Raw genomic sequence first — 22,500 nt, forward strand, 5'->3', positions numbered from 1 at the left:
CATGCAGCCGCTGTGAATTCTGGGTATTGATGATCTGTGGATGGTGACTCACACTCTGCTTGGTCTTTGTGTATTTAACTTCACAGGTCAATAAGATCAATCATTCATCATTCCCTTCTTACCTGAGGTGAATCAGACATCTGAAGGATCAATAATAAGGAGATCACTCACTTTATGAAGCTTTATTATGAGCTCTCAGATAAGAAGGAGGAATGATGAGTGCTGAGTTTGAGACAGACAGACGGAGAGAAAGAGACAGAGAGAGAGAGAGAGAGAGAGAGAGAGAGAGGGGGGGAGAGAGAGAGAGAAAGAGAGAGAGGGAGAGAGTGTGTGTGTGTGTGGTTTAGGCTACTTTCCTTCCTCACACTCTCATTCATTTCCTCTTTCTCGCTCTTCACTTCCACCTCTTGGTTCAGTGGTCTCCTCTTCCTCAGCTCTTCTTCTGACCTCCTTCTCCAAACGAGTCCTTCAGCGTCTGAGAAGCCTTCATCATGACACTCTCCTTCCTTTGACTATGTGTGTGTGTGTGTGTGTATGTGTGTGTGTGTGTGTATTGTCTCCTTTAAGAGCAGCACTCTGGAAGTAAAGCCTCTTCCATCAGTCATATTTTGTTTCTCTGAAGAACCTTTGCTTGTCCTTCAGCCATCACTATGGTGACGGAGAGGCGTTGATGGTTCTGTGGTGACTGAGGTGTCCTGATGTTCCTGCAGGTGGGGTTTGTCCATCCGGGCGTGGCGGCCTCTGTGATCGTGTACCTGGCCTCAGACGGCTCCTGGTCATTGGAGCAGTGCAGGAGAACCGCCACCATCCTCCTGACAGACACCTCGGGGAAGAAACACTCTTTAGGTGCTGAGTGACGCCTCACATCACCACAGGGGGGCGCTGAAGTTAGGTGACAACATCAAGTCACAAATCAGGTCACAAGACAGGACTAGGTCTTATTTCACTGTGGCTTGGGGTCTGGCTGGGTTTCCATTCCCAGTCTGTCTGGTTTGTAAAGAGTGTTTGAAGTTAAGTGACGTCATGTGAACACGTTTCCACACGGCACACTCCTGTACAGCAGGGGGCGCCGTTAAACACCACAAGGAGAAACCGCTGCCTCATCCAGGGATAAACCCAAACATGGAGCCAGTGTCAGAGATGGGGCAGCTCTCAGGAACTAAAGGCCACAACTCAATGTTTCAATGTTTCAATGTTTCAATGTTTCTAACCAACACTCGCCTCACATTTGCAAAGGCATGAAATGAGAGGCTCCTGGGAGGAAACTGTCCAACCAGTAAATACAACAGAACCACCAATTACTAACTTAGCTAAATCTGTTTCAATAGCATTTCTTTCTAATCTAATTGTGATGGACTCACTACCATACCTCCTCCAGTGCAGACTTTGTTCTCTCTCCCTCTCTGAAGGTACACACGACCTCTCATGCCATCGCAATCCATTGATAGTGAACGTGACCCACGACCTCTCTCGACCCTTCTTCCTCACGTCCTCTGTGGTCCTCCTCTTCTCCTCCCCCTTGGTGGCTGTGGGAGGCGTGGCCCTGAGGACCTCCTGCCACTTCAGCACCTTCGCCCTGACCGGGTGCGCATCAGAGGGTGGGCTTTCCCACAGCTACCTACTCACCACACGCATGCTCAGGCCGCACTTCACCTCATCTGCCTCACCGGGCAGATGAGGTGTACGCCTCAGGGCCACGCCCACTTCAGGCAGTGTACGCCTCAGGGCCACGCCCACTTCAGGCAGTGATTGTGCTTGAGGCGAGAAAACTGGAGACACATGTTCCTGTTAACACTGCGCCTGTTTATATGATCAATCACCTAGAGATTACAAAGACACACACACACACACACACACACACACTTCCCGCACAATGAATCAGATGTAAAGTATCTGTGCGTCTCAGGCTGCGATGAGAAACCAAACATGTTCACCGAAACTGATCATAAAATAAAACAGCACTGCCACAAGGGGGCAGCATTTCACAGTGTTGAGCAGCGCTACTGGCAGCTCAACACCAAATCTCATTTTCTTCCATTTTCATCCATTTTCCAGGTTGGTGTAAACATTCTGAGATGTGATGTCCTCAAAGAGGCATTGATCTGTTCAGGATCACTTATTACTCTCTCTCTCTCTCTCTCTCTCTCTCTCTGTCTCTCTCTGTCTCTCTCTGTCTCTCCCTCCCTCTAATCTGCCCTCTTCCTTCTCCCACCCTTCCCTCACCTGCTGTAGCTGTTTGCGGCAGCCATGTCAGATAGACAGTTGTTTGCCCCCTCAGCTAGAACACGCCTCTGTCAGGTAAGAACCAATCAGCTGACAAGCTCAGCTCTCAGAGTCAAGGAGAGAAGCATGTGGATGTGTGTTGGTCTCTGCAGGTGCTCAGGAGGAGGAGACGTCCTGCATTGTTCTGTCCTGTGTCAGCAAGGGTTCAGTGTGGCCGTGCTCCGGGGCCGGGGCGGTCCACCTTACCAGGTACAGCACACAGGGCTCGTGTGACAACAAATCAATAACAAAGGTCCTGACCCCATCTGACCCCAACTGACCTGCCAAGTTTGATCCAAGTTTAAGATTTATTCACTCAACATCAAACTCTTTCCCTCTCTCTCTCTCTCTATTCATCTCTCTGTCTCGCTCCCTCTCTTTGTTTCTGTCTGTCTCTCTCTGTCTGTCTCTCTCTCTCAGAGACAGACAGACTTGGAGTGTTTCCACGGCTCGTGGGACCGTGTGGTCAGCTGTCAGCCTGTGGACTGCGGTCTTCCTGATCAGTCTCACGTCTATCACGCCATCTTCAGCTGCCCGTGGGGGACGACCTTTGGTAAACAGTGCTCCTTCACCTGCGGCTCTCCTGCCATCCTCCAGGGTGCGTCTCTCTTTAACCCACTGCAGTTCTTCTGTGTAGATTCAGGGTTTGTTCTTTTAATAACTTCAAGTATTAATTAGTTATAATAGTTTGAATTTGACCGGACTTGTTGACCTCACATGGGGCAGGAAGTAGACGTAGGTCCATCAGCCAATGGCATTGCTGCTTCTTGCTGTTCTCTGTAATGCTCAATTCTGATTGGTCAATTGGGGCATTCAATTATTTTCATTCTACTAAGAGTTACAGCTTTGAGTGAGAGGACACACTGAGACCTCTCCTCGTCTCCTCTCCTCGTCTCCTGTCCTCCAGGTGACAGTGATAGGTTGGTGTGTTTGGACGACGGTCTCTGGTCTTTCCCGGAGGCGTACTGTAAGATCGAGTGTCCCGAGGTTCCAAACATTCCCAATGCCAAGCTGCTGACGGCAGACTGCCTTGCCCTGGGGCACGACGTCGGCTCGGTGTGCCGGTACAAATGTGAGCCAGGTTATTACGTGACAGGAAGCCTCAAGAAGAAGACGCCCAAGTGAGTCATGTAGGATGTTTGGGGTGGCGTTCCTCTGGGCTCTGTTCTTGGTCCTCCTGTGTTTATATTTCACACAGTGTTTCATTTCCACCGCAGTTTGATTCTTTTCATCCACAAAATGCAACACAATACTTATTGTTAAAAACTAGGGCTGTCAATCGATTAAAAAAAATTAACTAATTAATCGCACAATTTTCTGTAATTAATCGCGATTAATCGCGATTAATCTATCAAGAAATTAATTGCATTTTTCTACTTAAGACTGAAGCTTATAATGAATAAATTTTAATGTAAAATCATGACACGATGGTTCCTCTCGAGGGTAAATTATAAGAGGTATCTCCCGATGCAACACGAAGTACTTCTCTCAGTCCATCATCCTCTACTGTGCTAACTGGGCGGCAGTTTTTAACAATCCAAGTAACCAAAGAATTGGTTAACCTTTCACTCACGGGTTTCGTCATTCGCCCACGAGTGCCACACTCCTGTAGAGTAGCCTGGCGAGGTCCTGTGGAGGAACTTGCAGCGGGGTGTTTTGCTCTCAGGTGATACGCCAAAGAGGTGGTACTTCTGTGGTAGTTGAATTCGGCTTTGCACACTGTGCAAATTGCTTTTGTTTTATCCAAAGAGCCGTCGGACAACTTTTTATACAGAAACTTTCCCCCTAAAAGTCCGTCGTTCGCCATCTTTCTGCCAATGACTCTCTTTTAATAAGAAAAGATGGTTGCCCGCGCAAGTGACCAAAGGTTATGGGTCAGCCACCACCGGAAGTAAACAAAACCGCGTTAATTGCGTTAAAAAATTTTAACTGTGCTGAGAGCGATAATTTCATCATTTAGATTGAATTGTAGTTTTGTATAGTTTATTTCTTGGCTGTAGGGTTTGAGCTACAGATAATGTAGCTGTCACTGTAATGAAACACAGGTGTGTGTGTGCCGTGAGCCCGTGAGCTGCTAACACGCCCACGTCAGGGCAGACAAAGGACCAAAGTGAATTCCGTGTTTTATCACACACGCTTCCATGCGTAATGGAGGAAATTCCTGCTTTTCCCTTATTTTACAAGATTCCAAGTCTGCACCACTTAATAATCACATTAGGACGTGTGATTCAGGATTTATGCAGCGTGTTCCCGTGTTCGCAGGTTAATGTAGCGTGTAAGCTGCACCGCCCGCAGCTTTAAGCAGCGATGGGTGGATTTTAAAGAGCTCATTTAGCTCCATTATCTCAAAACTTATATTTGGTTTCAGAGCAGCAGCAATAAAATGTGTTCTGCCGCTGCACGGGCCTCATCGTTACGCCGCCGCTTGGCAACCGAGCTGGTTCACCCAACAGCTCGCATGTTGCTAATGAGACGCGGGACGAGAAGCAGCCTGTGGCCAAACCTTACATTTACTCTTACTCTACACACACACACACACACACACACACACACACACACACAGTATTTGTGTCTTTGTGAATGTAGCTGCGCCGGAACAAGCAGGCGCTTCTGTGTTTGTCACTTATTAAATTTCCAGCCAATGAGGTGAGAGGATATTTAAGGAGTGGAGTCGTTTACGGCCGGTATCTTTACGAGTTACGCTTTCTTAAATCTATTTACGTGAACACATTTTAATAAGGCCTAATGCTTTATTAGTCCAACATGTGAGGCTGAACTGCAGCAGCTATGAAATCCACTTAATGCTGTGACCTTTGACCCGAGTCCCACTTACTCTGTATGTTACAGCACATGTTGTAGCATTTAAACGCTAAACTGCTCTCTGCTAACGTGTGTATGTTCAGCACATGGTGGGGCCTCACACACATGTAAACATTCCACTGTGGTCATCTGATGTCCTCACATGTCATCATACAGGAAGTATCTGAAGGTGGAATGCCGTGAAGAAGGCGAGTGGGAGGAAAGTGGCTGTGAGCCCATTTCCTGTCCGGCTCTGCCTGACGTGTTCCAGGGCATGTTTACCTGCAGCAGCGGCCGGCAGTACGGCTCGCTGTGCACCCTGCTGTGCCCCGAGCCCACAGAGACGGTGAGGCGCCTGCACATGCACACACACACACACACGCACGCGCACACATGCGCACACGCGCACGCACGCACACACACACACACACACACACACACACACACACTACTATACTTCAAACACTGTGTGTGTGTGTGTGCATGTGTGCGTGTGTTTGCGTCTGTGCGTGTGTGTGTGTGTGTGTGTGTGTGTGTGTGTGTGTGTGTGTCCTCACAGAGCGTTATTCGCTGCACAAAGGAAGGTGGATGGACAGCAGACTTCACCATGTGCTCCAGGCTGCAGGGCTCCTGCTCCGCCCCTCCTGATGTGAACATGGTGGAGTACAGCTGTGAGGGGGGCGTGGCCGTGGGTGTGTCCTCTTCTCCGGTCTCCTCTCTTTGAATGCTGGGTCAGCTCGGGGCGCATGAACCCAACAGATACAAACCTTTCTTCTTCTTCTTGCAGGTGCCATCTGCTTCCCTAAATGCATCATGGATCTGCGTTCTCCGGTGGTTCTGCCCAACGGCACTGCGGTAGATTCTGTCCAGCACTGGATGCTGCCCGCCACAGTCCAGGTGAGCTCAGAGTGCTGCAGGAGGTAGTAGGTCGCTCCAGCTCATGCAGACACCACATTAGGGTTATTGTTCTCACTGAGCCGTGTTCACATACGTACACACACACACACACACGCAGACACACAGTTTTTCATTTTGGGATGTCGGTAATGCTTTGAAGCCAGTCCCCTCTATTTAAACAGAACGTGACTTCTGAGCAGAGATACTATGGCGTTACTGCATCATTTTAACCTCACGGATCACTTGCAGTAATGAGTAATAATTCTCACTGTCTGCAGGCGCATTGTGCACACTGAGTGAAAACAGGCCATATCAGGTACTGTCTCTTTAAGGCTCCTCCCTCTTCTGATTGGCTCCACTTCTTGACATCTGAACTAAGGCGTCTTGCTCTTCTTCATCTGTTGTTTTGCGTAGAGCTGTGACTTCTTCTCTGCTTCAGTTCAACACAAACCAAACACCTCATGTTTCTGGAAACATCTGTCACCCCCAACCAGGACCTCATGTCCCACGTAACCACGGCAATAAGTCTGTTAATGTTACAGATTGATGATTTACTTAATCACCTCAAGTCTGTATAAAATGTAATATCTAAAGATTTGATGTTTCCCTAACACAGCAAAGTGCAGGTGAGTGGATCCTCCCTCAGGTGATGTGTGTGTGTGTGTGTGTGTGTGTGTGTCTGCACGGTGCTGCTGTGTAACTGAGCTCACTTCAGCTGCCGCTGTGCTTCCATGTTGAAGCTCCTGCCAGCTCTTGTGAAACTGATGTTTTGCTCGCTCGCTGCCACGCGACCGCCGCAGCGTCCCTGAAAGTCGATCCTCTGATAAACAAAACCGTCCGTCAGAATGAATAATGGATCCAAACATCTGGTGGTCTGAGCGTCAGTGTGAGCCTTTTAATGATAAGTTCATTCACAGAGACGAGACTTTGTGCTGCTCAGCTGTTTGTCCCTCATCGCTCATATCCATCAGCTGTTCAGCTGAATGTGTGTGACACCAGTCTGACCTCACTAACACACACACACACACACACACACACAGACATAAACATCAGCACCGTCACCGGAGCTCCCCAGCTCCAAAGGCCCATAAGTCTGACGGCCCACATCCCTGAAACAAAGACCCATTGTTCCCAAATCACACACTCTGACACACACACACACACTCTGACACACACACTCTGACACACACACGCACACACTGTGAAACACACACTCTGACACACACACACACACTCTGACACACACACACACACACACTCTGAAACACACACTCTGACACACACACACACACTGTGAAACACACACTCTGACACACACACACACACTGTGAAACACACACTCTGACACACACACACACTGTGAAACACACACGCTGACACACACACACACACTCTGACACACACACACACACTGTGAAACACACACTGAAACACAAACACACTCTGAAACACACGCACACACACACACTGAAATACACACACACACACACTCTAAACTAACATATTCTTGCGTTAGGATAATCTGTTTATCCAATCCCAGTAATTGAACAGTAGTTGTTGTTGTTGTTGATGTACTTGTTGCGTCATCGTGCTGAAGCCCAGCTGAGTGTGTCCAAACTCCTGACCGCTCCTCTCTTAGTGTTTATCCTGACATGTACACACCTTCACCATCACACCTGTGACAGACGCACTGGCTCACTGGTGTGTGTTAGTGTGTTAGTGTGTGTTTCTGAGAAGCATAAAGGTTATCTTGCCCTCTGCGCCGGCGAAATCCATCTGGTGTACGTGAGCTTGTCTGTTATCGCTTTACACTGCAGGAAATCATAGATAGCAAGAGTCCAGTTTCCAGTCGACGTCAAGCCTTTCAAGAAATACACACACACACACACACACACTTCTGTCTTGTTTGGTTTAAGAGGTGGGTCTTGTTACCCAACATCAGATCTGAGTCTTCGCTCCTTCACCTTCACGTTGTTTGGCCTCACTTTTGGGTGGTCAGTCAGTCAGTCAGCCCGCCAATCTGTCGGGCGCTGCCAAGGTCAAATAGTTGGATGGAGGTGTGGTGAGTGAGGCCATATCTCAGATTTGGAGGCATTGTGTTATCTCCAACACAGAGACCACAGGGGAGGAGCTGCTGCCCTCAGCCAGACCTGTCAGCCAATCAGCTGTCTGCTAGCCAGCCTGGACCGGTTCAGACCACCACACTGTTCTGTCCACTAAAGGCTCTAACTTCCACTCTAAAGCTTCAACATTTAATAACCTCCTTAAATCTGCCACATTGATCTCCTACAACTCCAGGAAGTCTGAAGCCGGCAACCTTTGGTTGATCTGATGATCAATAATGAATTCATATTTCATATTTGCACAGCCTGTGTTTTCCATCACGTTCTCCTAAACTTTTCCTGTTTTAAACCTCAATCCCACAGAAAATCTCAGACTAAAAGCTTTTGTGCCGTTGCTTTGATCCACTTCCTGTTCCTGTTGCTGCGTGGCTGAACGTTTGTCTCTGCGTTGTTTCCCAGAGCATCGTCTGCACCGGGGCGATGAGCTGGTACCCCGACCCACAACACGTCCACTGCATTCAGGCCTGTGAGGTAAGAGTGTGTTTGTGAAGAGGTTGCAGGTTTGAATCCCTGCCAGGTCTTTAACACGCCTGATGTGTTTGGTGTGACTGATGGAGATCAAAGAAAGAACAAAGACATGAGCTCAGCCTTCGGTTCCTCAGCAGGACTTCCAGTGTAGTTGAGCTCTTACGTAACGTCTCTCCACACTCAGAGCCTGGAGGTCAGCAGGATCTCAGCTGGGCCTTCAGACAGCTCATACTTCATCTCATTTACAGCCTCCCTCAGCTTCTCCAATCACATTAAAGCTCAAGCCCTCCTCATCCCGCCTCAGGTTTCATGATGATAAATATCAGACAAACATTGATACCCGCACGTCTCAAAGCCGGCAGGAATCCTTTTCAAATCTATCCAGAGAACATTCCAGACGCTGTTAAAGCTTCCAGGCCTAATGGATCCTCTGATGAAAGCACATCATATTCATCACCACACAGATTTACATTCGTTTGGTGAAACAAAACTCCTAAACCTGCTGCAAACCATGGATGGTGAACCAAGATGGAGGCTGGAGGCCTAAGCACACTCTCCATCTCCTCCTGTCCATCTCCTCCTGTCCATCTCCTCCTGTCCATCTCGTCCTGTCCATCTCGTCCTGTCCATCTCGTCCTGTCCATCTCGTCCTGTCCATCTCGTCCTCATGTGAGATGATAAACGCTGATGGTTTTTATTTGGCATTGATCCTCTGCGTCCAGAAACAGCTGGAAGTAGCGATGGAACACATAAACGGTTGATGTCTGATGGTATTAAAATATTCAGTGGACCTGCCAGCTCCACATTTTCCTCTTCCACCTTCCCGTGAATGTTGCTAGGCAAGACGGTTGCTTATGACCCGCTGCTCCATGACAACACTGTAAATTATCCCCCGAGCACATGTGCTGCCTGTGCTGAGAGCCAGATCTCCTCCAGATGCCACTGCTCACTCACTCGCTCGCTCGCTCGCCCTCTTTCCATCCTTTCCTTCTCCAATTTAGTTGATCAGATGGTACAGATGTCCCTTCAGGCCAGGCATCAGAGCAGCGCCCCCTCAGAGCTGCGCCCCCTCAGGGCAGCGCCCCTCACAGCAGCGCCCCCTCAGAGCAGCGCCCCCTCAGGGCAGCGCCCCCTCAGAGCTGCGCCCCCTCAGGGCAGCGCCCCTCACAGCAGTGCCCCCTCAGAGCAGCGCCCCCTCAGAGCAGCGCCCCCTCAGGGCAGCGCCCCCTCAGAGCTGCGCCCCCTCAGGGCAGCGCCCCTCACAGCAGTGCCCCCTCAGAGCAGCGCCCCCTCAGGGCAGCGCCCCCTCAGAGCTGCGCCCCCTCAGGGCAGCGCCCCCTCAGAGCTGCGCCCCCTCAGGGCAGCGCCCCCTCAGAGCAGCGCCCCCTCAGGGCAGCGCCCCCTCAGGCCAGCGACCCCTCACCGCCTCGTACCTGGAGGTGCAGGCAGACAGAGCCACGCTATGATCAAGCCCATGTTGCTGTTGGGTCAAAGGTCAAAGGTGGCCTGTATAGTTTAGTGCTGTATAGCCTCACAAACAGACGCCTGTTTATCTTACAGATATATTTCAGAGTTTCTGAGGAGAAATAGAAATTCTTGCTAGAATCCACAAAGAGATTTGCTTGTGCTTGTGTAATCTAAAGCTTCATGTTTGTACTTTACTCTGCCATCAACATCATGAGTCATCAACCATCCATGTGTTAGATGACAACAACGCAGCACTAGGGGGCAGCGAACACAGCGCTGCTCTCATTCTGTCCTGCTTCAGTCACACTTCACTTCACTGAGCAAGACTTCAACTTAATTGCAGTGCAGACAAACATGTGACCTCAGTGTGCACGTTAGCGCAGCAAGCGAGCCTCACAGTATGTAATACCGCCCGTCCACCACCGAGCGCTGCTGTTTGACACGCAGCTCCATAAAGGAGAAACACATCAGTCACACGTGGAGGAAGAGAAAAGGGCAAAGGTCACATTCACAGAAGGGTGAAGGAGGGGAGACGCCCATGAAACATCTGATACCAAAAGACTGATGGGAAGACGTACAAAGAAACAGAGCGCCGGACAATAGGCTCAGTATCTGGGGTTTGTAATGCTGTGATGAAGAGTTTGGCAGATGAAGATGACAGCTGGCACCGGGAGGTTCTGAGTTCATGTCAGCGAGTTACGGCACCAAACACCAAACACAGGTGGCCTCACGCTTCCCCGTATTTAACAGCGCCACTACAAGGGAAAGGTGGTCCCTGCAGCTGAACAGGAGATGGAACGCTTCAGGAGGAGAGAACTGAGCCTCATCATGTTCTACTGACTGCATTCAGACAAACAGGACTCAGCTCAACCTGAGCTCAGCTGATGATAACAGGAACTAGAGTTACCATAGTAACTATAGGCAGTGGGCCCCACATGTCCTCTCCATCTCCTCTTCTGTTCTCCAGCAGATCCTCTGCTGCACAGCTCCCTGTGCTCCTCTTCCTCACTTGTGGACCCTCAGACGGCTCCACTCTTCTTCTCTCTGTCCCCTGTCTCTTCTTCTGCAGTTGTGGCACGGTGCTGTTGCTTGTGTGTAGTGTAGCTCCATACTGTGAGGTTGTAGAATATGATTGAGTGAGGCTCAGCATCAGACTGACCTCGTCTGAATTCTTCATAACTCCCTCAGACATGTAATAGTAAAGATTTACAAAGATTAACACACTTGCATCTGTAGCAATTACTGGTAAAGTATTTACTGGGAAACAGAGCGATTAAATAGATTTATTCATGCCATGGCAGTTTGGTTGGGAAAGGGAAGGGGATTCGTCAAGTAGGGAGATGTTTGAAGAGAGAGAGAGCTGCAGAAATCTTCCCAGCAGCTGCTCTCTCCCCCAGAGCGGAGTTTCGGTCGAACCCCCGAGCCTTTGAATCGACTCCATCGGCTCACAGCAGAGAGCCAAAAGTATCTTTGGCACGCGGCTCTTATTTTCATTTTGTTGGCACGTCAGGGAAGCCCTCAAGGTTTACTTGAAAACATTAAAAAATACTTTCATCATGATGCTTTGGAGATTTTATGTAACCTCTCAAGTCTGCGTGCCACTCCAGAGTTTCAGATCCTCCCACCGGCCAGAGAGAGAGCTGCAGACATGTGGAGGAGCTATCATGACCAGGTAGAGGAGATGTGAGCGACCATCTGACTGAGGCTGAGGCAACAACACAGAGCGACCATCTGACTGAGGCTGAGGCAACAACACAGAGCGACCATCTGACTGAGGCTGAGGCAACAATACAGAGCGACCATCTGACTGAGGCTGAGGCAACAACACAGAGCGACCATCTGACTGAGGCTGAGGCAACAATACAGAGCGACCATCTGACTGAGGCTGAGGCAACAACACAGAGCGACCATCTGACTGAGGCTGAGGCAACAACACAGAGCGACCATCTGACTGAGGCTGAGGCAACAACACAGAGCGACCATCTGACTGAGGCTGAGGCAACAACACAGAGCGACCATCTGACTGAGGCTGAGGCAACAATACAGAGCGACCATCTGACTGAGGCTGAGGCAACAACACAGAGTGACCATCTGGCTGAGGCTGAGGCAACAACACAGAGCGACCATCTGACTGAGGCTGAGGCAACAATACAGAGCGACCATCTGGCTGAGGCTGAGGCAACAATACAGAGCGACCATCGGACTGATGCTGAGGCAATAATACAGAGCGACCATCTGACTGAGGCTGAGGCAACAACACAGAGCGACCATCTGACTGAGGTTGAGGCAACAATACAGAGCGACCATCTGACTGAGGCTGAGGCAACAATACAGAGCGACCATCTGGCTGAGGCTGAGGCAACAACACAGAGCGACCATCTGGCTGAGGCTGAGGCAACAACACAGAGCGACCATCTGACTGAGGCTGAGGCAACAATACAGAGCGACCATCTGGCTGAGGCTGAGGCAACAATACAGAGCGACCATCTGGCTGAGGCAACGATACAGAGCGACCATCTGCCTGTGGCCTTTAGAAGAACACATGAAGCTCTAGCAGAGAGGAACATCTCCTGCTGAATGACATCAGAGGACCAAAGTGATGGTTTCGCTCTGAAGTGATCAGTCAGAGAAGCATGGAAGCTCAGAATCAATATGAGCTGAGCCTTGTTTCTCTCTGCTGCGCTGCTTGGTCCTGATGTTTCCTCAGTGAAGCAGCTTATTGGCTGCCCTTCATATCAATGACCTGAAGCTTAAATCATCTGTGTTCCTAACAAGCAAACCAAACAAGATGTCCAGTGTAGCTGAGGATGACTTCATGTGTTTTCATATTTACACAGTTTTGTCAGCTTCAGTCAAACTCAGCTTCAGTTGTCCCATGTAAGGATTCATAATAATAATCAATAAGCTGGTGTGGATCCATCCGGACTCCTCCAGGACCCTGAAGCTCCACCTGCTCAGGGTCTGAACTGAGGCTCACTCCAAACACAGAGACCACACATTCACAACCAATCACTCTGATTGATCAGGGGATTGATCCTCAGGAGAAAAGTGTGTGTGCGCTTCAACAGCACACAACTCCTCTGGTGAAAGTGTGTGTTAGCTCTCACACACACACGCACACACACACACACACAGATTGAGGTCATGTTGATAACAGTTAACGCTGCTTCCTGTTTTTGTCGTGCAGCCATTTGGAGGCGACGGCTGGTGTGACACCATCAACAACCGAGCCTACTGCCAGTATGACGGAGGAGACTGCTGCCCGTCCACACTGTCCACCAGAAAGGTAGGGAGACCTTTGACCCTTAGTGACCTCTGTCAGCCACACAGGCTCTGCTCTTCTTCTCCTGCTGAGTCTCTGTGAGTGTTGTTGCCATGTTGTTACTTCAGCTACTTCACACACAGAAGTTACTATGGGGATGGAGATCCATGACAACACACAGAGGGTTCAGGTTCAAAGGTCAGAGGTCAATATATGAGTCTGTATCTAAGCTTCTGTCTCCATGTAGAGGAGCTTTAGAGGCTCTAACACCTGATCATGGATCCATCAGGGTCCATCAGAGACCTACAGACCTGAGAGGAGAAGAAGAACATCTACACACTGACACACACACACACACACACACACACACACACAGAGAGTCCAGACGTGATGTGTGTGTATGTAGTATGATTGTAGGTATGTAAACTCCCAGCGTGTAGAAGGTGGCAGAGCGTCTTTTGGCTCGCTGCAGGCTCACATCTTGCAATCAAGATGGAGCTTAGGAGCTGAAGCTGGAATCAAAGCCAGATCCATCCTGTTTACAGAAGTGCAAATCCGTCTTGTTGGCAGGATGTGTGTGTGCTGCTATGCAGAGACGTGAGCGGAGCAAACAAACACACGCCGCTGCTACTTTCCCTCTCTGCTGTAAACCGCTCAGCCCATTTACTCTCTGCTTACAACAACACAGGAGGCTTCTGCCCTCCAGGCTTTCCACTCAAATAGTAAATAAACAGCCCCCCCCCCCCCCCCCCCCCACACACACACACATGCTGCTGTACACATTATCACCTCACATTGGTGCCATTAGTTCACTGCTGGTGGTAGCAGGAGCTCCACATGTATCTGATGAAGACCTGAACATCACAGACATGTGGCTTCACTGATGACAACAACAACAAAACCAAACACACAACATGAGGTCAGAGTGGAGACGTCTGAGGGTCCAGATGGAAACAGCTTCATAGTGCCGGTGAGAAGGGAATCCACTCCACCAGGGGGCGTGGCCACCAGGGGGCGTGGTCACCAGGGGAGTGGCCACACTAAAACAAAGAGTTTAAGCTGAGCTCATCAGCATACAGACCTGTCCGTCACACTGACCCTAGCCCACGCTGTCAGGTCACCACATGACCTCATGATGACACAAACACACCTCAGGCCACGCCCCTTTTTTCTTCTTTGCCATATTTGAGGGTTTCCATGGGCTCAAGCCCCTGATCGTTCTGTGCTACCATGACAACGTCCCCGTAGTCTGTAGTCCCCCCCCCCCCGCAGCACGCCATGATTCACCAGCAGCCTCAACACCGAGCGAGCGAGCAGAGCGAGCAGAGCCGAGGCTGCAGCAGCCGTCATAATAGACGAGCTGCCAGAGCGTCACCCACGGCTCTGTAAACGGAGGGGGGGGGGGGGGGGGGGGGGGCAGTGAGTCTGAGGAAGTGAACTAAACTCAAAGTGACATCCTGACCAACTGAGTGATTAAAGAGGTGCATGCTGGGTAAGTTTGCTCTGCTGGTGTGAGTCTGAAGGTGAAGGACGGGAAATCTGCTCTCATTCTGTAAAAATGGACCTCAGACCGTTAACATGGAGTCAGAAAGACCCGGAACATGAGGGAATATCACTGGGGTGTTCATCTTGTTCATCTCTCTCTCCCTCTCTGTGTCTCTCTCTCTCTGTGTCTCTCTCTCCCTCAGTCTGTCTGTCTGTCCCTCTCTCTCTGTCTGTCTGTCTCTCTCTTTCTCTCTCTGTCTGTCTCTCTCCTCCCTCTCTCTCTCCCTTGCTCCTTCCCTCCAGGAGTGAATGTTTACATTTCTAGCAGACGGCTTCACGGGGCACCAGAGTTTATTTTGCAACCTGTGGTGATGGCTCTCTTCCTAGACGAGCGCTGGCAGCCTCTTGTTGTTGATTCTTAACATGTGTTCATCCGTTCACCTCCACGGCGAGCGTTCCTCCCTCCCTCCCTCCTTTCCCCTGAAGACCCTCAAGGTTTCTGTCCGTCTGAAGGCCGGGCTGAAGCGTTTGACATCATGCTCTTTAGGAGCCTCTGGAGGACGCTGCTGCCGCTCCCTTTGAAGCGTCTGCTCTGTGCCGCTCTGCTTCCTGAGCCGCTCTGCTTCCTGAGCCACACACACACACACACACACACACAGAGCTTGAGTCACACCAGCACATCACATTAAACATCTCAACCCACTCCTAAAGGAACCAGCCGGCTCAGTAGAACAAGAAGTACGCAGCTCGGGTCAACATCGCTATGGTTACGCTATGGTTTTCTTCCATTTGTCTTCACGGTGACGATGATCATACCAGTCACTGAAAATGGAATCACAAGATAATGTCTCCTAGCAACCGTCAATGTCTGCAAAGGAGAGGAAGGAAGTTGAAAGACAAAACAAAAGCACAGCACACAAACGTATGGGTTTGGTTTCACCTCCACTTCACTACAGACTGAGGGGACATTTACACCTTTTTCAACACATTTCACATGAATCTGACTTTCAGGTGAGCAGGTGAAAGTGTTAGCTCCGCCTCTTCCTCCTTCACTCAGTGTGCTGCTTGTTCGCTCACAGGTCATTCAGTTTGGGGCCGACTGCAACCAGGACGAGTGTTCCTGTCGAGACCCGGACGCAGAGGAGAATAAGAGCAGAGCCAAACACCTGGGAGGGCGAGGAGCAGGAGGAGCAGGAGGAGCAGCAGCAGCAGGAGGAGCAGGAGCAGCAGCAGCAGCAGGAGGAGCAGGAGGAGCAGGAGCAGCAGGAGGAGGAGGAGTAGTAGTAATGCATTAGGCTGAGTGGATGAAGGACGCTGATGTTGCTCAGACAGACGATACTGAACAGATTTACAGCAAACAAACAATAAGAGTGTGAGATGATACATTCATTCATTATGAGTGAAAACATGATCCAGAGTCCAAACAGACCACATCCAACAGTTTATACATAAACATCCTGTTTGTAACAATTCAGAGGATCTAAAAGGGGAAAATGAAGTCAATACAATAAAATCAAGTCAGTCAATTAACCCTAAACATGCAGTCAGCAAATCAATCAAGAGCTTTAGTGGAGCGGCTGTAAGCTCTGTACCTTCATCTGTACAAACTACAACCTTCATCCTCCTCAAGTGAGCTTAGATCCTCCTCACCTGTCCTCACATGTCCTCACATGTCCCCACATGTCCTCACATGTCCTCACATGTCCCTACATGTCCTCACCCGTCCTCACATGTCCTCACCCGTCCTCACATGTCCTCACATGTCCTCACATGTCCTCACATGTCCTCCTGCCACTGTGACCAGCAAACACTTTCTACCACTTTAAAGATTGTAGATCATCCTCTATTTCACAGGAGCTGAGCTTTGTTGCTTTGCTCTGTGTGTGTGTGTGTCGGCCTCCAGGGCAGCAACACTGACACGTTGGAAACGGCACATGATTGGCTTCAATCTCCACCTGATTGATAGGTGGCCAGCCAATCCCAGCTGGTCATAAACAGCCTCTCGGTTTGACCTTCAGGCTGGAAGCTGCAGCGCCTGATGATTATTGATTATCAATCAAACCGCTTTGTCAGCAGAATCTTTGAAAAGTGAATAATCCTTACTCATGTTTGGGTCAATAAACATTCATTTCATGCTGAAGCTCAAACCTGAAGTCATTCATTTTGCTTCCATGCAGGCTGGAAGCAGATTCAGACTTGGAATGATAGTCAGGCTCAGTTCCCTGCTCCTTCAGTACTGTACATGTCTATATACTGTAACATGATGCCTAATAAAACATACAGAAACTTCACTGCACACGCTTCTGCTCCATTCTGACGTCATCATGAACATTCAGATGAGTCCAACCGGCTCACTAAGGTCCATGAACCAAAGAGAGGTAGGGGGCGGAGCTTTAACCCCCAGGTGTTCAGGGTTAGAGGTGTGAGTGAGACGTATACCTGCAGATAATCAAGAGATTCTGCTCTCTTGTTTGTGTGACATCCAACTTCTTGTGTGATTTACAACTGGAACACAAACTTTCTCCACAAAAGATTGGGACAAATATGTTGCACAGCCTTTTGCTAAGCGCTAAGCGGTCCAATGTGCTGCTATCTGGCACTGTTTGAGGAATATTAACGCTGAGAGGTCTGACAGAACGCCTTTAGCCTTCAGCAGTGCGGTCAGATGATCAAAGATGGATTCTGTGAGTTTCCTGGGATCCATTAAAGCAGAGCAGCTGGATCTCCAAAGAAGGTTGGACGTGTAACCCAAATGTGCTAAAGCAATCGAAGAGGACCTGGCCTGACTGAGGCTCCGGGCTTCAGGAGGCTGACGAGTTGATAAGAACACAGCCACTTTTCCTCATGTGTTCTTTATTATTGTTGAAGTAGCAAAGATCAAAGTTAAAAAGTTGACTTGTTAGCCACGAGCAGCACAGACGTACAGCAGAACTTCATGCAGACATTCATGTTGACCTGAAAGCTCGAGGAGGATCATTCCTCCTTTAACTGCTCCTGATTCTTTCACTCAATTAGTAGGATTTATACAAGATGACATCACTTTATGGTCAAATAAACAGGAACTCATTTGATCTACTGACACTGAAGCTTCAGTCTGACACTGAAGCTGAAGCTTCAGTCTGAGTGAAGTCACCAAGACGCACCTACACATGAGATCTTACAGTACAACAGAGTATCTATCAAAGCACACCGAGGCTGGAGAACACGTATATACAGAGCAGGTGACTGGACTGGGCTCTACTGGGCTCTACTGGCCTCTACTGGGCTCTACTGGGCTCTACTGGGAGGCTTCATCAAATACTTTGCTGCCTATACAAAAATCTACAAGCGCTCCTGGGTGTCTTCACATGAGTCTCATTAGAAACCAACAGCTAATTACATTTGCATTCTTTGACATCAATCTCTAACATCGCCACTGCACAGGAATGAAAACAAAGTATTCTCACAGTAAACAACAGCTACAAAATCAGTTCATAAGGTTCATATTATTGCAGGATGATTAACCCTTTGAGGTCTACTGACGTGATACTGAGCTCATTCTGTAAATGGGCATCAAACAACATGTCTGTCAGTGTGTGTGTGTGTGTGTGTGTATGTGTGTAGATGTTCTGCTTCTCCTCAGGTGTGTAGGTCTCTAATGGACCTTATGGATCCATGAACACGTGTTAGAGCCTCCAAAGCTCCTCTACATGAAGACAGAAGCTTAGATACAGACTAACATGTTTGAGCCGATAGGCCCCAAAGGGTTAATCCATAAACATATAAAGAAGCAGTGAAAGTAACTTTAAGACTGTTAGTTTGATCATATCTACAGAAAATGTCACTTTAACAGCAACAATTGTTTAAAGTGAGAAATGGATCTGAGCTGATCAATCACTGAGACAAAGTGAAGAAGTGCACTTTGACCCCTGTGTGATCAGTTACACACGCATGACTAAAGATACTACATTCAGCAGGTTATATCACCAAACATTATTATGATTCTACTTACAGGGTGCCCACATGGCTTCATCTTCATGTTCTCATTAAAGATCAGTCACGTTTACGTGCTGCCAAAAACCTTCTGCTGAAAACAGGGGACCTTTCTGAAAACACTGGCTTTGCTTTATTTGGCACCTTTGAAGCTGCACTGTAAAAAAAAAACTAATTAGTGAGACGGGAGAGAACAAATCTGAGCTCAGGAAAATCTGGAAAATCTGACAAGATCAGGACACAACACCTGGGGATGGAAGGGTTAATGACACCTACGTTAGGTTGGATAATGAAGTCATCAGAGGAGATCAATGGGTGGGCAGGGGGAGGAGCCATCATGGAGCTGGAGTTAGGTTCAGAAGGTAAGGGTGAGATGATGAAGGGATGAGTATGGTGAGGAGGTAGATGAAGGGATGAAACTAGACGTGAGATGATGAAGGGATGGGTATGGTGAGGAGGTAGATGAAGGGATGAAGGTAGAGGTGAGATGATGAAGGGATGGGTATGGTGAGGAGGTAGATGAAGGGATGAAGGTAGAGGTGAGATGATGAAGGGATAGGTATGGTGAGGAGGTAGATGAAGGGATGAAGGTAGAGGTGAGATGATGAAGGGATAGGTATGGTGAGGAGGTAGATGAAGGGATGAAGGTAGAGGTGAGATGATGAAGGGATGAGTATGGTGAGGAGGTAGATGAAGGGATGAAGGTAGAGATGAGATGGTGAAGGGATGAGTATGGTGAGGAGGTAGATGAAGGGATGAAGGTAGAGGTGAGAGGATGAAGGGATGAGTATGGTGAGGAGGTAGATGAAGGGATGAAGGTGTGTGAGTGGAGGCGTGGTCCTCGCTCCTGAACACAATTCTAAAAAGATCCTAAAAGCTGTAATGTAAGAAATGATGGAAGTCTACAGCTCCTTGGGTTCTCCATAGTCGTTGTACACGACAGTGAGCATCTGCTCGTCGCAGGCCTTGTGGACGTCCTGGCCCATGTCAGCCCAGTTCAGCCCAAACGTCTTGGTGTCGGTGTAGCGACAGGACAGGAACTTGAGGGACATCCTGCGCAGGCCGATCTTGGGCTCCTGCAGGAGGCCCTTACACCAGGGAGAGAGCTCCTCCAACTGGGAGAGGATGAGGCCGGCCTTCCTGTCAGAGCAACCACAGGGAAACAAATCTCCTCAGAAACGATGCTACGTACAAACAAAGCACAGCAGTGATAGAGTGCAGACTTGAAAACATCAAGTTAGCTAAACCTCTGAGAATGGCTTTAATGAGAAGCACAACCTGGCCTCTGACAGAGCCAGAGCGTTCTTCTTCTGCTCCCTAAACACACTTGACTGTAGGAATAGTGAACATGTGGAGTCTGGGTGCTGATAGACATCTCAGATACTTCATGCTGTCTGCAGAGCATAAATCACTCTGTGGCTCTGTTGTTGTTTTCAAATTGCATCATTTGACGACAGCGCCTGAATCCAGAGCGTGGCAGAGCGCTTCGGGTCTGAACGAGCGCTCTGCCTGACACATTCCTGCTCCGGCCCAAAGCATACAGGCGCCGGAGAAGGTTTGGGCTGGAAAGAGCTGGAAAATGAATGAAGGAAGTAAGGAAGTAAGACCCGATCCTGCGGAGCCCAAACAGACCAACCAATGCTTCCAACACCAGAGAGGCACGACGGCAAAGACACAAAGGTTCAGACGCTCTGTGGTCCAAACCAGGCCAGCTGAAATATCATCTTTATCAGGAACATGAAGCTGGGAGTTTGTAAATATGGCTCATGGGGACATTAAGTGCAATAAATAAGCATTAAGACTGATGTGGGAGTGAAACCCCGCGGAGGAGAGCGCAGTCATTCCACACACTCTCTCCTCCTCCTCCAGCCAAACCAACACTTCACGGAGGAACGCCACCGCGCTGCCAAACCGCAAGACTGCCGGCCGGCACGAAGCGATGAAGTGATGACAAGCGACGGCAACCGGGCCGCACGGTCCACGTGAAAGCACACATCACACAGAACGAACCAACACAATAATGGAACGCATAATGAGGATCTGGGCCGACTGTGGCGGCGCAGCAGTTAGAATTGTTGTGTCACAACAGGAAGCCCCGGGGTTTGGACCTTCTCCCTGTGTGTGTGTGTGTCTGTGTGTGTGTGTGTGTCCTCCAGGCTCCTCTACCATCAAAAACACGTGTGTTATGTTCATGCCTCTGCCATTGCCCATGACCAAGGCACTAGGCTGCAGACCTGGAGTTGTTCACCAGTGTTCACATTTAAATCCACATTTATAAAAACACAGAAGACACAGAGCTCCAGGTGACTCCTCGCCTCCTCATGGAAATGTGTGACATTTTCCTCGTTTCTGTGATAAAACCCTGAGGGAGGAGAGTCGCTCTCTCTCTCTCTCTCTGTCTCTCTCTCTCTCTCTCTCTGTCTCTCTCTCTCTCTCTGTCTCTCTCACCGACCACAACCAGAAACTCCAAACCCCATCTGAGCTCTTCGGTTAGAATCTGACCACCATGAGCAGAAAAATGATATGAATGACAACATGGCCGCTCAGACACGAGCGTCCTGTCTGCACACACAACAGGGTGTGTGTGTGTGTGTGTGTGTGTGTGTGTGTGTGTGTTTGTGTTTGTCTAAACAAGATAATAAGAGGAAGTTGCGTGTAGAGGTTGTGGGCCAAAGAACTTTGAAGAGGAATGAAAGTGATTGTATTTTTTAACATTATGTTACATAGACGACCATTCAGACGGCTCCTCCTGTGTTTACACCTGGTTGCCACTAGATGGTGGCAGAGACTGAGGACCAGAACACTCATTACCATTAGATTCCAAGATGGAGATGGAGCTGATTCAGTAAAGGACAAAGAGTTTGGATGGATCTTCATCCAGAACAATCACTGTATTGATCTACACTCAGATCTCCTACACCGATAGAGAGAGAGGTCCTTCAGGTGACTATGAGAGGACTACAGGGTCAGGAGGTCAGGAGGTCAGGAAGTCAGGCTGATGGGTTGCTCTTTGTTGGAGGAGGTAAACTGACGAGTTTCTCTTTCTTTTTCAGCGTTACAGAAAAGTGGAAAAGCATTGCCTGTATTTTTATCCTGGACTATAAAAGTCCTCAGCAAAGTAAACAGTCTGCTGTGATTATGATTTCTTCACATGACGTCCAAACATAACACAACGTATCGTGGCGAGCGAGCCTCTGATTAGACAGACTGTCATATCAAAACAGAGGGGAAGTAAAAGAATCAAACCTTCTCTCAGTTCGTCAAAGGCCACAGAGTCCAACCAAGGACAGCGAGCGGCCGAGCCGGCGAGGACGGAGGCTCGGCCAACACGTCTTCCCTTTCTAAGTCAACACCCCGGCGGCACGCTGGAAGCCACTGGCGCTCCCCCGGCGATGACAAGCCCTGGCCTGGGGAGGGAACGCGTCAGGCTCTGGACAGACGGGCGGGCGAGTTTATGCTTTTAGTTGAAGAACGTCACGCGATGTTGCTACTAAAACGTCCTCTGGTGCTGCCAAGCGCTCAGCGGGTCAGAGTGAGAGTCTGAGGCTGCCACAGGGAGATAAAGACTCTAAACACAAAGTTCATATTTCATCTTATCTGGGCTTTTACAACCCCGTGGAAATCAACTCTACATGTTCCTCATTTGTGACATGGAATCTGTGGAGAGGGAGGAGGAGCCTAAGACTGAGTCCAGACTGTTTGTGACCACAAAAACATCCAAACATCTATCAGCCCCATCTTCAGTAAACACAGATGATAATGTGC

The 22,500-nt window shown here is 49.1% G+C and overlaps 2 protein-coding genes and 1 long non-coding RNA gene across 3 annotated transcripts in view; 2 read left to right on the forward strand and 1 right to left on the reverse strand.

The window, feature by feature from the left end:
• Window positions 1-17,038, forward strand: part of pappa2 (pappalysin 2) — a 39,657-nt gene extending 22,619 nt beyond the window's left edge. Inside the window, exons 16-27 of the mRNA XM_076138229.1 lie at window positions 711-846; window positions 1,410-1,584; window positions 2,233-2,298; window positions 2,376-2,472; window positions 2,683-2,860; window positions 3,170-3,383; window positions 5,239-5,407; window positions 5,621-5,753; window positions 5,849-5,958; window positions 8,481-8,552; window positions 13,204-13,302; window positions 15,843-17,038. Coding sequence (XP_075994344.1) covers window positions 711-846; window positions 1,410-1,584; window positions 2,233-2,298; window positions 2,376-2,472; window positions 2,683-2,860; window positions 3,170-3,383; window positions 5,239-5,407; window positions 5,621-5,753; window positions 5,849-5,958; window positions 8,481-8,552; window positions 13,204-13,302; window positions 15,843-16,058 — 1,665 coding nt within the window. The 3' untranslated portion in view covers window positions 16,059-17,038. The remainder of the gene's footprint in view (window positions 1-710; window positions 847-1,409; window positions 1,585-2,232; window positions 2,299-2,375; window positions 2,473-2,682; window positions 2,861-3,169; window positions 3,384-5,238; window positions 5,408-5,620; window positions 5,754-5,848; window positions 5,959-8,480; window positions 8,553-13,203; window positions 13,303-15,842) is intronic.
• On the forward strand, window positions 3,691-4,069 carry LOC142988925 (uncharacterized). The gene is made up of 2 exons (XR_012960635.1): window positions 3,691-3,955; window positions 4,014-4,069. It is a non-coding gene; the product is annotated as an uncharacterized LOC142988925 (long non-coding RNA).
• A 598-nt stretch (window positions 17,039-17,636) lies between the features above and the next one.
• astn1 (astrotactin 1) overlaps window positions 17,637-22,500 on the reverse strand; it is a 15,533-nt gene continuing 10,669 nt past the window's right edge. The window contains exon 7 of the mRNA XM_076138233.1: window positions 17,637-19,875. Coding sequence (XP_075994348.1) covers window positions 19,638-19,875 — 238 coding nt within the window. The 3' untranslated portion in view covers window positions 17,637-19,637. The remainder of the gene's footprint in view (window positions 19,876-22,500) is intronic.

The sequence above is a fragment of the Genypterus blacodes genome, unplaced genomic scaffold (assembly GCF_046128005.1).
Source record: "Genypterus blacodes isolate CSIRO-AG114 ecotype Tasmania unplaced genomic scaffold, CSIRO-AGI_Gbla_v1 ptg000353l_1, whole genome shotgun sequence".
In the NCBI taxonomy this organism is placed as follows: Eukaryota; Metazoa; Chordata; class Actinopteri; order Ophidiiformes; family Ophidiidae; genus Genypterus; species Genypterus blacodes.